At 38.1% G+C, this 13,492-nt stretch overlaps 1 protein-coding gene across 2 annotated transcripts in view; it reads left to right on the top strand.

The window, feature by feature from the left end:
• LOC114666458 (cholesterol 24-hydroxylase-like) overlaps positions 1-13,492 on the top strand; it is an 80,571-nt gene that overhangs the window by 53,502 nt on the left and 13,577 nt on the right. For both annotated transcript variants that reach the window (XM_051920168.1, XM_028821335.2), the window contains exons 7-9: positions 748-861; positions 2,241-2,397; positions 3,165-3,227. In XM_051920168.1, coding sequence (XP_051776128.1) covers positions 748-861; positions 2,241-2,397; positions 3,165-3,227 — 334 coding nt within the window. The remainder of the gene's footprint in view (positions 1-747; positions 862-2,240; positions 2,398-3,164; positions 3,228-13,492) is intronic.

The raw sequence follows: 13,492 nt of genomic DNA, 5'->3' as shown, positions 1-13,492 counted from the left end.
AATTTCTTTCTAGTAATTTAATGTGGGATTCCAATGGGAAAAACTCTTAATAATCGTCGTTTTTCCATTCTTGGTGTGGACCATAGCATGCCAAACTTTTCTGTTAACCCAGAAATTTAATGTAGCCAACCCCGTATAATGTTTACAGATGGAAATGAAAAGAAAACGCATTTACAATGCAAAAAGCAAGTTGTCCCGACTTCCGTCTTAGATAGGACTGCTCAAGATGGTGGCTCCTCCAGCTTTTAGGCTTTCTGAGAGAAAGTGGTGGGTCCAAGTGGATGGACACCGTTAATGATGGAATGGTGTGAGTCTTTCTTTCTGCAGTGGGAGGAGAAGAGAGATTGTTATCACACAGTGCCTTCTCCTGTCTCAGCAGAGAATTACCATCACCTAAACCCTTTAAATAGTTTCCATGCACATGTGCGTGACACTGGGAACAGCCAAATGTCAGACTTTCTGGTCAAAGAGAGAATGAAGTGACTATAATTCCTGATTACAGTATGGAATGAGAAAGTGTACCATCCATATTGTGATATGCCATATGGTCCTGTAAGTAAGAGTCTTACTATATAAAAAGTATTGATAGCAGCACACTCATGACTCTCTCATTCTTTTCTGTTGAAATCATGATATACCAGTATAGTTATGTGGGATTCTTAAGTTGACTGATGAATAGTGGTATTAGCTACACAGTTGAATGATGAATAATGAAACTCAAACAGTACATTTCAACTTTGCCTGCAGGCAGCATTTGGCATGAATTTGAATTTAATGGATGATGCGAAGATTCCTTTCACGAAGGTCATTGATACCTGTCTCAGAGGAATGGCACAGTACCTTCGTAATCCTTATATGCAGGTACGGCAATGGGGTAGGGAATATAAAAGCCATCTGTTTATTGTTAACATATTTTCTGATGGTTAATGAAACTAATAAGCAGTGTTCAAATGTAAATGATAAAGCCGTGATAGACAAGCTTTGGGAATCCATGGACCTGCTGACCCTGAACTAGTTAAACAGGCAAAGAAATGGGTGGCTGGTTGGATGGGTAGGTCGTGTTCAGTGGAATCCTGAATCATAGTACGCCATGTATGATTCTTACTGCTGTAGCAAGGAATGATCATAATTTCAAACGTGTGACTTAAGTGTGTTAACCAATGCTGAATATTTGTCATTTTTAGGTTCATTTGCATAAAATGCTAAAACATCCGTTGTCATTGTCATGTTTGCTTGTCTGTTTGCCTTTCATTGAAACTTAGTACGTTTATTCTTCAAAGATATTTCTCAGGAAAGTTAAGAAACCATTGGCAAATTTTCAAATTTATTTTATCTTAAAAAAGAGAACCATTCTATGCGACCTCAATTACTTATTAATCTCAGGTTTATTTCAGGTTTTATATGTTCGACCTTTTGCATGTCTGTAAGCAGCTCTGTTGGCAAAACGGGTATTAAATGCAAGTTATTGAAATACCAGCAGAGCTGAACACACAACCAGGACCGCGTCATCACCTCAGGTCTATACATATGTGGAAGCAGACTTCAATATAGACTAAAAATTAAAAAAAATGATATTCAAGAAATATGAACCACAATTAGCTGTAAACCCTCCACAACCAGCAACTAATAATATTACAACAATCGATGCAATTTTAACATCATCTGGGTTTGTAACCAGTCTCTATGAATGCTGTTTCAGCCACCACAGGGTTATTTGAGCTGCGTCTTTAAATCTGTGATATTGTTAGGTTAACCCGTTATGGGCGAGTGTGCCCTGTGATGGACTGACACCCCATCCAGAGTTGGTCTTTGCCTTCCAACTAAGAAGAGTTTTATGTTCCAAAGCCACTTCATTTTAAACAATGAATTGAACATTACTTATAAGCACTGGGAAGACACGACTCGGTTCAGTTAAAGATGACGCAGTCTGGGCATTGTCCGTGTTCAGATTGCTTGTTTTCTCTTGACTGTGTGGATTTTACTCCATGTACTCCAGATTTCCTCCGACATCCCAAAAGTTGTGCCTGTTTAGTTAGTTGTTGACTATACATTGGCCTATACAGTATGAGTGTGTACATGTACAGTATTTGCCCTGCACTTCCTGGCTTGCACCCAGTGGTATGTATTGTTTCATCACGCTCTGAAATTGAACTGCTTTTGAAAAGTAAAAAACAAAAAGTATAAGTAATCATAATTCAATGTACAGATAGATAATATAACATTTCTCTATTTCTTACCAGTATTTCCCCTGGCACTGGAATTATGTGAAAGAAGTAGAAAATGCAGCTGTCTTGTTACGCAAAATTGGAAAGGAGTGTATTGATAAAAGAAAAGCGGCTATCCTTCGTGGAGAAGAGGTTCCACAAGATATTCTAACTCAAATTCTGAAGACTGCTGGTAAATCAGAAGTCAAAAAAGTTTATATGTATTTATTAAATAATAGACAATACATTTGACATAAAAGTTTACATCTGGGAATGCCTGTTAATGTAACCGCAGTACAGCAGCAAGCCTGACCGTCGATGGCAAGGACGATGCCTAACCTCACAGACAATGCGATTAGCTCTTTGTCAGCAGTATTTAATTATATCTAATCTACAGAATAATACAGCATGAGTGGGTGTCAAGGTACTCCAGTTGTACTTACACAGATCAAACATGAGCAGTGTAGGTTAAACTATAACTTGAAATTGGCCCAGTGTAGTTGTGAGCAAGAGCATTCCCCTCATGAACTAGTGCCCTGTCCTGGAATGGTTCCCACAGAAAACCCACCGCTCCTGTTCCCAAAGGCCCTTTTAAAAAATTCTTACATTATGAATGTTAGGCAGACCATTATTAATTTCAGCCTAGCAGATACACAGTAAGGCCACTGAAAACAAAGCTGATAACAATGGTCCTCTGCTTGGATCTGAGTAAAATGTCTATGTATTTGCATGTAGTTTTAGTTTTCCTTCTTTATGTAATTTCTTGGAAAATTAATATCATGTGCTAAGGGACCAGCTTTGTATCCACCTGTTAAATGCCTTCTTGCAGGTGTCATTTCCATTTTTTACATGAATAGCTACTGATTCTGTTTTTTTCTCATCCAAAAATTATGAGTTGGTGAATACATGCATTTTGAATGTTTTGAAAATGTTATAAAATGTGGCTGTTTTAATTTGCAGAGCAAGAAGAACAAGTTGATGACGAAATAATGATTGACAATTTTGTTACCTTTTTCATTGCTGGTGAGTTTACATTTTTGCATTAAACTGATCCTTGTGGTTTATTTAAAATTCTGTTTCCTTAGCAAGCAGTTTATATGTGTTTATCTAACTACTGTATATTAGTAGCAGTAGATAATCGGAGTACTTATTAGGTATATTTGCATGAAATATAAATGCACATATTGTCTCTGTCATGTCTGTCTGTCTGTCTATACGAAACAACTTGGCTCCCTATGAACCATTTTCACTGAACTTAGGAACACTTATTTTTCAAAGCAATGTCTCTGAAAAATTCCATTTCGGGGTCTAGCACTGATGACTTTTGGTACACACAGTTATTCAGCCACTTGTTCAGCTGTGCTCATCCCGACTGTAAAATATCACAAGGTGCTTCACAAGTACATGACTACTAGTACAATATGGGTCTACAAGTATTCAGAATGAACTTTTGTAAGGCCTAAAATTCCAAGAGAAGTACACACTAATATGTATAATGTACATTTTATTAATCTGTTACTTAATGACAAATATATTCTGAGATGTTTCAAATAAGAAAGACATAAATTTGGAGGTAAGACAGTTCTACTCACTAAGTATGGCACCAGGGCCGGATTTGAGTTGTCATTGCCCCTAGGCAATATTCTTCTGGCACCCCTTTTTTATTATTTATTACTATAAAAATGAAATTTAAGCGAAATCATATTACTTAAAAAAAAAAAAAAAAATTTTGTCTAAACTGTGGCGCCCTGAGGCAATGGCCTAGGTTGGCCTCTTTGTAAATCCGGCCCTATATGGCACTGTAGAGTGGCAACAAGTTGCATGTTGATTAGCACATGCAAATAAGAATTTCACTGTGTACAGAATTTTACTCTGTACATATGACAGTAGGGTGGTCCAAAAAAATTAATTTCTCTTTAGGGCTAGTATTATTCTTTATCATATTTACAATATAACAAACAAACAAAATATCCCATACCACTGCCATTCTCGTTCACAGTCTTGTTACTTCTCGTGTCGACTATTGCAATTCACTCCTCTTTGTTCTTTGTAATAAATCTCTCCATAAGCTTCAGCTAGTCCAGAATTCTGCTGCTCCCCTCATTACTCGAACCCCATCTATTCACCATATTACTCCAGTCTTGCAGCAGCGTCATTGGCTCCCGATTAAGTTTCGAATTGATTTTAAAATTCTGCTGTTAACATTTAAGGCCATTCATAACCTCACCCCTCCATATCTCTCCAACATTCTTCAAATTGCCATTGCCTCACGTAACCTCAGATCCTCTTCCTCCATCCACCTGACCGTCCCTCTCGCCCGTCTGACCACCATGGGGAGCAGAGCATTCAGCCATCCTGGAACTCACTATCTACTGAGCTTAGAAATGTCAAATTATTTTCAACCTTCAAATGTAAACTTAAAACCCATCTGTTTAAAGTGGCTTTTTCTCTATGATTACAGTGGCTTTGTTTCATGTTAATTTTTATATTTTTTGTATTTTCTGATGTTTTAAGTTGTGTATAATGTGTTTTTTTTATTTATCGTTTGTTCGGCGTCCTTGAGTTCTTAGAAAGGCACCTTGTATAAATAAAATGTATTATTATTATTAAAATCTGAATGGATTTTAAGTTGTACGTATAGAGGTCAGTCCATTTTGCAGTTGTTATTTCATCTGAACTGAACAGCAGACAACTGTTCCACACTTCAAGGGCCGCATCGTCTTTGATGAAGATGGCAAATTCTTGTGATGGTTTGCGACCAGTCAAAGAATAAACTGCTCCTACTCATCATCCTTAGTCAGTATGTCACTGTACTTTTCAGTGAGACTTATTGCTCTTTCGAATGCGTCATTCACTACTGTCATGTGTGCCCACAGTTTGCAAAATTCATCAAGGATTGGACCATCTGTCCACTGTTCTGGTGGTTACTTAAGAAATGACTGAGAACTTTCTTTAACTTTTTCAATAAGGGCATCAATCTGGAAATGCAATTAAGATATTGCAAAAGAATTATAGATATTTGAAAATACATCTATTTCATGATATTTGAAATGCATTCCCTGATAGATTTCCTGATACCACCCTGATACTACTATGTGCCCACATCCCTAGTATGTTGTTTAGCAAGTTATTTATTTTCAAATATTTCTTTCACTGTGTTATCATTTTTATTTAGAAAATGTGACGGTAAGTTCAGTGGTGTGCAGGGAGAGACCGGTTAGAAGGCAGTTATGTACTCAGTAGTGGAATTAGGAAGATCACAGTCCAAACGTACAAATAATTACAGCAATAGCAAATGGTATTTTCTGACTTTAAGATGCTGACGACTCATTTTGTCTTTAAAATGTTTCTTTTTGAGTATGTGCGTTTACAATAAAAATGAGATTGCAATTTAAATAGGTACAGGAAGTCTCACCCAGCAATATCTGAAAATTTTTGCAGAGTCTGAATGATGCATTTGTGTAAGAAACATTTCCAGTGAAAGGAAGCAGTCGTCTCTAATTTATTGTGATGGTTTAGAGTAGTTTAACAGAAAAGAAACATATAAAATTGCTCACAGGCACATTTCTTTTGAATGAATCAACCAAAAGTTGTTTGAATAAAAAATATAAGCTATTGGTTTTTTTCTCAAGGCTGAGAAGTGGTACTTTGCAGCAACTGAGTCAAAACGTGAAGTGCATTGTAGGTGTGAAAGTAGCCCGGCCACAGACAGACACGACACCAATGTCCAAAACACATGGGTTTATTTATAGAACTATTTACAGTTGGTTCCACGCTCTCACACACTGCTCCTCAGTCTCTATCTCTCTCTTCGGCCACCTCCACACCTGTCTCGCAAGCTCCGTCTTCCTCCTCCCGACTCCGTCTCCTCGAATGGAGTGAGGCAGCCCCTTTTATCATGCCCCAGATGTGCTCCAGGTGCTTGGTGATGGTCTTCCGGCACAACTTCCTGGTGTGGCGGAAGTGCTGTCCTCCAAGGCTCAGGAACCATCCAGGCAGCCCTTGATGGAAATCAGGGGGGCCGCCCTCTTGCTTCCAGGGCAGATATTACCCCTTTCCCGGTCCTTCCCTGATCCAGGCATCCCGGAGGGGCAAGGTCCCTAGCCGTCTGCCACAAGGTGTGTGCTTTATATTCCAAATCGCCACCACTGTTTGTTACACTGCAGACCTGTGCATAAAAGCTGAAGGAATTGTTTTCAGTGCTATTTAGGTTCAATTAACTGTGAAAAACTGAGCATGTCATGTTACAACTATGAGTCACACTTTGGTCCACTGGCCCTGTGTCTTCTGATGCGGTGCTTCTTAAACTAGAGAGGGTCACAGAAAGCTTTGGGGGGGATGGGGGGGTCACAGAGAATGTGGAACAAATAAAAACTTTGATAAGGCTAACTGAGGGACTAACAACGTTTGTTGAAACTAAACAGGCAACTATAAACACGCGCTATTAGCGGTTTGCTCATGCACTGCCATTCAGTAGTAAGGTGTGGGTAGAACTACACGATGACCCGAACGTTCATTTGTCAATGCATCTTCTTCATTTGACACCCATGAAAGCAAAGAAATGAGCCACCGGTTTCTCATTTCCTTTGGCAGCTGTACAGTGTATGAGCACATCTCTAGGTATACGGTAGTGTGGAGCAAAGTTAAAACTTTTATATACAGTATTCTGAACATTTAACATAATTAATGTTTAAAAAAAATCTTTTAATGGACAAATGCTTACATTTATAAATGAGATGCCACTGCTATAGATCAAAGTGTACCCGAGAAACAATTAAAATTGCACCAGCACATACAGAAAAGATGAATTACGATGAATTGTCTTTGCAGTGTAGATTTACTTTTAACTGTAATCATGATGAGCAGCAATTTGTAACAAATTTTTGGCAAATGAAATTATGAAGCCTGCAAAATTAAAAAGACATCTCCATACCAGACATGCAGCCGACTCAAGTAAGCCAATGGAGATTTTTGAAAAATGCGTAACTATGCAGGAAAATGCATTTTATGAAGTGTCATACCTAATTGTAAGAGCTAAAAAAACATGCATGTCCAGCGTATTGTTTTTCCAACTGTGGTTCAAATAACCAAAACTATTCCTAGAAAAATGTATGCAGATAATGTAAAACTCCTCTTTCAAATGATATGGTTGCCAAAAGAATTTTGAAAATTAGTAATGACCAGTTTGAGCAAATCTTTGGGAGAACTAAAATTGTAAATTTGCAATTCAGTCGGACAAGATGTCAGATATTACAGACTTGGCTCGACTGTGGTTGTTTGTCAGACTTGCGGTTTCATAACATAGTTACATACATGGACATACTGTGCAAGAGGAAAAGGAATTTTTCTAAATGTGGATAAATTTTTCATGTTTTGGGAATAAACTTCATCTCTTACTTTGGACAAGTACCTCCAATCCCAAGTTCTGCCTGTGCCACGCGCCAGTCCAGGTAAGACTGAGTAGATTAAAAGGCTTAACACGTGGACCAAACCTTGGTGCAGGGTAGGAGGGTATAGGCATTGAGACTTCTTTTGGAACAGATGGGACCTGTTCCACTGCAATGGGTTACATATGAAACAGAGGGGTACCCATGTGTTGTGGGCATATGAGTAGGTTAGTTGAAGATTGCTTAAATGGCTGAGCAGGGAGTTTAGGACATGCCCGGTTTAGAACTGTACAATAGTGTAACAATAGAAATGTATATTCTAACCCAACATTTAAATGTAAAAGTAAAATGAGTAACACATTAAAAATAGCTTGCCTTAATGCTAGAAATATCAAAATAAAACAAGTTAGTTGGAGTTGCATACAATGGAGCATAATGACATCTATACTAATAAAAGGCAAAGCCCTCACTGACTGACTCATCACTAATTCTCCAACTTCCCGTGTAGGTAGAAGGCTGAAATTTGGTAGGCTCATTCCTTACAGCTTACTTACAAAAGTTAGGCAGGTTTCATTTCGAAATTCTACGCGTAATGGTCATAACTGGAACCTGTTTTTTGTCCATATACTCTAATGAAGGAGGCGGAGTCACGTATCGCGTCATCACGCCTCCTACGTAATCACGTAAACTAAAAACAAGGAAGAGATTTACAGCACGAGTCAAACGCGGGAACGAAGGTAAATGACGTTAATTTTTGAGTGTCTTTTAATACTGTGTAAGCATACATATTAACACATGTGCAATTAAACGTGTGCATTTACGGGGTGATTTCTTAGGCTTAAAAGCTCGCCTTTTATTAAAGAGGTAAATGCAAACTGTTTTCATTCTGAAGGGCACAAACCACGTTAGATTTCATGCTCAAGAGTAAACTCAGCACACAGCTTGGTCATATTACAACCGGTTCATTTTCCTCAGTTTAAAAAGGTTTACTTTTCTTCTTAATAAAAGTTTTAAAGCAGTACTTCGCCGCTGCGAAGCACGGGTATTTTGATATATATCAAAATATATCGCGTCATCATGCCTCCCACGTAAGCACGTGAACTGACCCACTGCCGTTTGCAATGCCATATTCGCGAGATACAAGTTTAATGAGAAGACACGAGGTATAAATGACAGTTTGGATCACTTTGTAATAGAGTTAAAATTGCTGTAGCGAGAAACTTTTAACTGCCGGGTCATTAAATAAACCCGTGGACATCGCAACATCACACAAGACAGCGGCTCACATGAAGTGACTGAACGCAGCAGGAGTGATCACTTCGATGAATCAAACCTGTTCAAAAAACACATTACACAATTGATAAGGTACGAAAACAATATGAAACCGATTGTGGATTTGCGTACAGCCACTGAAACTTTGTGACGGCACGAGACTTCAGGTCACGTGTCTGCAAAAGAACGTCATTGAGGTAACTATTTTTACTGGCGGTGGCTCAGGGGAGAGAGTTTTTATTCCTCGCATCCCCGTTATACCCTCTGATTTCCCATTTCAATTCAAACGCCTCCAATTTCCACTAAGGCTCTGCTTCGCAATGACAATAAGTCTCAGGGACAGACCCTACAAAAGGTTGGCATTGATTTGAGGCAAGACTGATTTTCACATAGCAAACTGTACGTTGCATGCTCAAGAGTAAGCTCAGCACACAGCTTGGTCATATTACAACCAGAGGGCCGAACTGACACCGTGATATACAAAGAGATCCTTAACAAATAATTATTGATTCATTTTCCCTCAGTTTAAAAAGGTTTACTTTTCTTCTTAATAAAAATTTTAAAGCAGTACTTCGCCGCTGCGAAGCGCGGGTATTTTGATATATATCAAAATATATCGCGTCATCACGCCTCCCACGTAAGCACGTGAACTGACCCGCTGCCGTTTGCAATGCCATATTCGCGAGATACAAGTTTAATGAAAAGACACTTTTAACTACTGGGTCTTAACTAACATTTAATAAACCCGTGGACATCGCAACATCACACAAGAGAGCGGATCACGTGAAGTGACTGAATGCAGCAGGAGTGATCACTTCGATGAATCAAACCTGTTCAAAAAACAAATAACACAATTGATAAGGTACGAACAGAATATGAAACCGATTGTGGATTTGCGTACAGCCACTGAAACTTTGTGATGGCACAAGACTTCAGGTCACGTGTCTGCAAAACAACCTCATTGAGGCAACTATTTTTACTGGCGGTGGCTCAGGGGAGAGAGTTTTTATTCCTCGCATCCCCGTTATACCCTCTGATCTCCCATTTCAATTCAAACGCCTACAATTTCCACTAAGGCTCTGCTTCGCACTGACAATTAATAAGTCTCAGGGACAGACCCTACAAAAGGTTGGCATTGATTTGAGGCAGGACTGCTTTTCACATGGCCAACTGTACGTTGCATGCTCAACAGTAAGCTACCACACAGCTTGGTCATATTACAAGCAGAGGGGCGAACTGACAACGTGCTATACAAAGAGATCCTTAACAAATAATTATTGATACATTTTCCCTCGGTTTAAAAAGGTTTACTTTTCTTCTTAATAAAAATTTTAAAGCAGAACTTCGCCGCTGCAAAGCGCGGGTATTTTGATATATATATGTAGATATGTGTATATATATATATATATATATATATATATATATATATATATATATATATATATATATATATATATATGTAGATATATATATATATATATATATATATATATATAAATATAAATATATATATATATATATAAATATATAAATATGTAGATATATATATATATAAATATGTAGATAGATATATATATATATATATATATATATATATATATATGTGTAGATATATATATTATATATATATATAAATATATATATATATAAATATGTAGATATATCTATACTAATAAAAGGCAAAGCCCTCACTGACTGACTGACTGACTGACTGACTGACTCATCGCTAATTCTCCAACTTCCCGTGTAGGTAGAAGTCTGAAATTTGGCAGGCTCATTCCTTACAGCTTACTTACAAAAGTTAGGCAGGTTTTATTTCGAAATTCTACGCGTAATGGTCATAACTGGAACCTGTTTGACTGACTCACTCATCACTAATTCTCCAACTTCCCGTGTAGGTAGAAGGCTGAAATTTGGCAGGCTCATTCCTTACAGATTACTTACAAAAGTTAGGCAGGTTTCATTTTGAAATTCTACGTGTAATGGTCATAACTGGAACCTGTTTTTTGTCCATATACTCTAATGGAGGAGGCGGGAACGAAGGTAAATGACGTTAATTGTTGACTGTCTTTTAATACTGTGTACTTATTGAGTGTCTTTTAATACTGTGTAAGCATACATATTAACACATGTGCAATTAAACGTGTGCATTTACGGGGTCATTTCTCAGGCTTAAAAGCTCGCCTTTTATTAAAAAGGTAAATGCAAACTCTTTTCATTCTGAAGGGCACAAACCACATTAGATTTCAGCCGTTAAACGCGCAAAAATGTCAGTACACCAGATAAATAAGCGCAACATATTATCAGTTGTATTGTATGCTTACAATATATATACAAATGTGTTAATCGTTAACTAATATTATGGGATGGTGTTTTTCGACTTGCGCCTTGATTTAAACGATTGCATGTCTTGGTGGGTTTGCGTAGCTTATTGTCAATATCTTTACACCTCTTTTTGAGACTTAATTTAAAAAGGTTTTCTTTTCTTCTTAATTAAAATTTAAAAGCAATACTTCACCGCTGCGAAGCCCCTCTAGCGCTGACATCCGACGTTCGATTACCGTAAGCGAGTGCAATGAGTGTGTACGCCTGATGAGCCAAGAATAAGGGGGAAACAGGTGTCGCGTACTCTTTGCATTATTTGACAGTAAACTATTTTCATCCATTCTATGATCTGCTTCTCACAACTGAAGGCACCGTGGCTGATGTTACCTGACTTGCTGGCCAACCATAAGCGTTACCTGGTAGGTAACCACCCACTCACTTCACTCCAATACGGGAATCGAACCTCGGACGTCAGCGCTAGAGGCGAAGCCCCTAAAATTGCGCCACGGCGTGTGGTTCGTTTATTTATTATAAGTTCATAGACCTACAAAAGGTTGCAATTGATTTGAGGCAAGATTGCTTTTCTCATGTACAACTATACGTTGCATTCTTAACAGTAAGCTTGCACGGCTTGGTCATATTACAACCTGAGTGCTGAACTGACAACGTCGTATACAAACAGAACTATAACAATCATAATAAATAAACAAACAAAAAAAAAAAGCGAAGAACCCTTGGATTTAATAAAAAGGCTCTTTCCTTGGCGAAGCAAGGAAAAAGGAAGACCTTATATGCCGTTCGTTTATAAAACAGCGGAAAAGCTGTGTTAAGGCTGCTTCACAAAAAAACAGATCCTTAACAAATTGCTATTGGGATATTTTCCCTCAATTTAAAAAGCTTTTCTTCTTCATAAAAATTTAAAAGCAGTACTTTGCGGGGATTTAGGTATATATATTGTTGTTTTGGCAATTTTCGATAATAATATAACCCTAACATATAACCCTATAATATTAACACTAATAGCAGCTTTCTACTCAAAACGGCAAACTTGAGAAGCTGCCAGCATCAAACCCAGAAGCTCTTGATTGGGCAGTTCTTAGGATTGCACTACGCAAGCAGTCGCATCAACTGCTTACCGCAACCTGCTTTCTTTTTTCTTCTTGAATAAAAGCGCACTTGTTCTGTTATACTTGTACTTGTGAAAGTGTTTATTTGATATTTGGACTTCAGGCTTCACACCAGTCATTCTCAGTCACACACACCACTCACATCCACATCCACAGTTATCCCAGTCTCGTTCGTGCACAAGTTTTATATACAATCATCACATTCAAATGTTAACAGTTCCCACACACAACTGCTGACTCCCAATCAAGAGCTTCTGGGTTCGATGCTAGCAGCTTCTCGAGTTTACCGCTTTGAGTAGAGAGCTGCTGTTATTGTTAATATTATACAATAAAAACATACATTTGATTTACGTCTGTAACAACCATTGTAAATTTATAGTGCTTGTCAAAGTTAGCGTTCACGCTCGCCCCGATCTGACACTGCTCTTTTCAAATAAAGACGCGCTATAACAGAGGTGAACTCAGATCAGAGAAAACAGAAGCCCTCCCCGCAAGAAATGTCGACTCACAGTGTATGAATGGCGTATGGAAGAAGTGTGTTAAGCGTTATGTAAATACTTTTGCTGGATTTAACAGTGAACAAGAACTTGATGAGATTCGTGAAGAAATAGTGAAACTGTCAAAAGACCTTTCATTGGAATGTGAAATGGAAGATGTCGAGGAGTTGCTAGACCGGGAATCAGGTGAACTTATGAATGAAGAGCTGATAGAATTGGAAGAAGAAAGAGTGGCGGAAGAAGAAACAAGAGAATTGGAGTAAGACGAAGAGGAGGAGGTGCCACAAACAATGTTCACCACAAAGGGATTGTCAGAAGATTTATCTCTACTGAATAAACTCCTCGCTCATTTTGAAAAAATGGACCCAAATATTGAACGATTTGCGAGGATTGAACGGATGGCACGCAACACATTTCGTCCTTATTGCGAAATTTATGAAGAGAAAAAAAAACAAACAATTCAGACAAAGCTCACTATGTTTATGAAAAGAGCAACTCCTCCCATCACCCCGTCCGCAGCCTCGCCTGATCTGATGAAGGCGATATCGACAACCCGCAGCCAAGCACCAGTGGTGCCAGGAATTAAATGTACAGTACAGTATTTCTTGTTTTGTACGTTTTCCACATATTAAACAAATTGTACTGTAGTATGCTGTGTTTGTCTTAGAAAGTAAGAAAAT

This window comes from Erpetoichthys calabaricus, chromosome 16 (genome assembly GCF_900747795.2).
Source record: "Erpetoichthys calabaricus chromosome 16, fErpCal1.3, whole genome shotgun sequence".
Taxonomy (NCBI): domain Eukaryota; kingdom Metazoa; phylum Chordata; class Cladistia; order Polypteriformes; family Polypteridae; genus Erpetoichthys; species Erpetoichthys calabaricus.
This window is presented reverse-complemented; position numbering and strand designations above follow the sequence as displayed.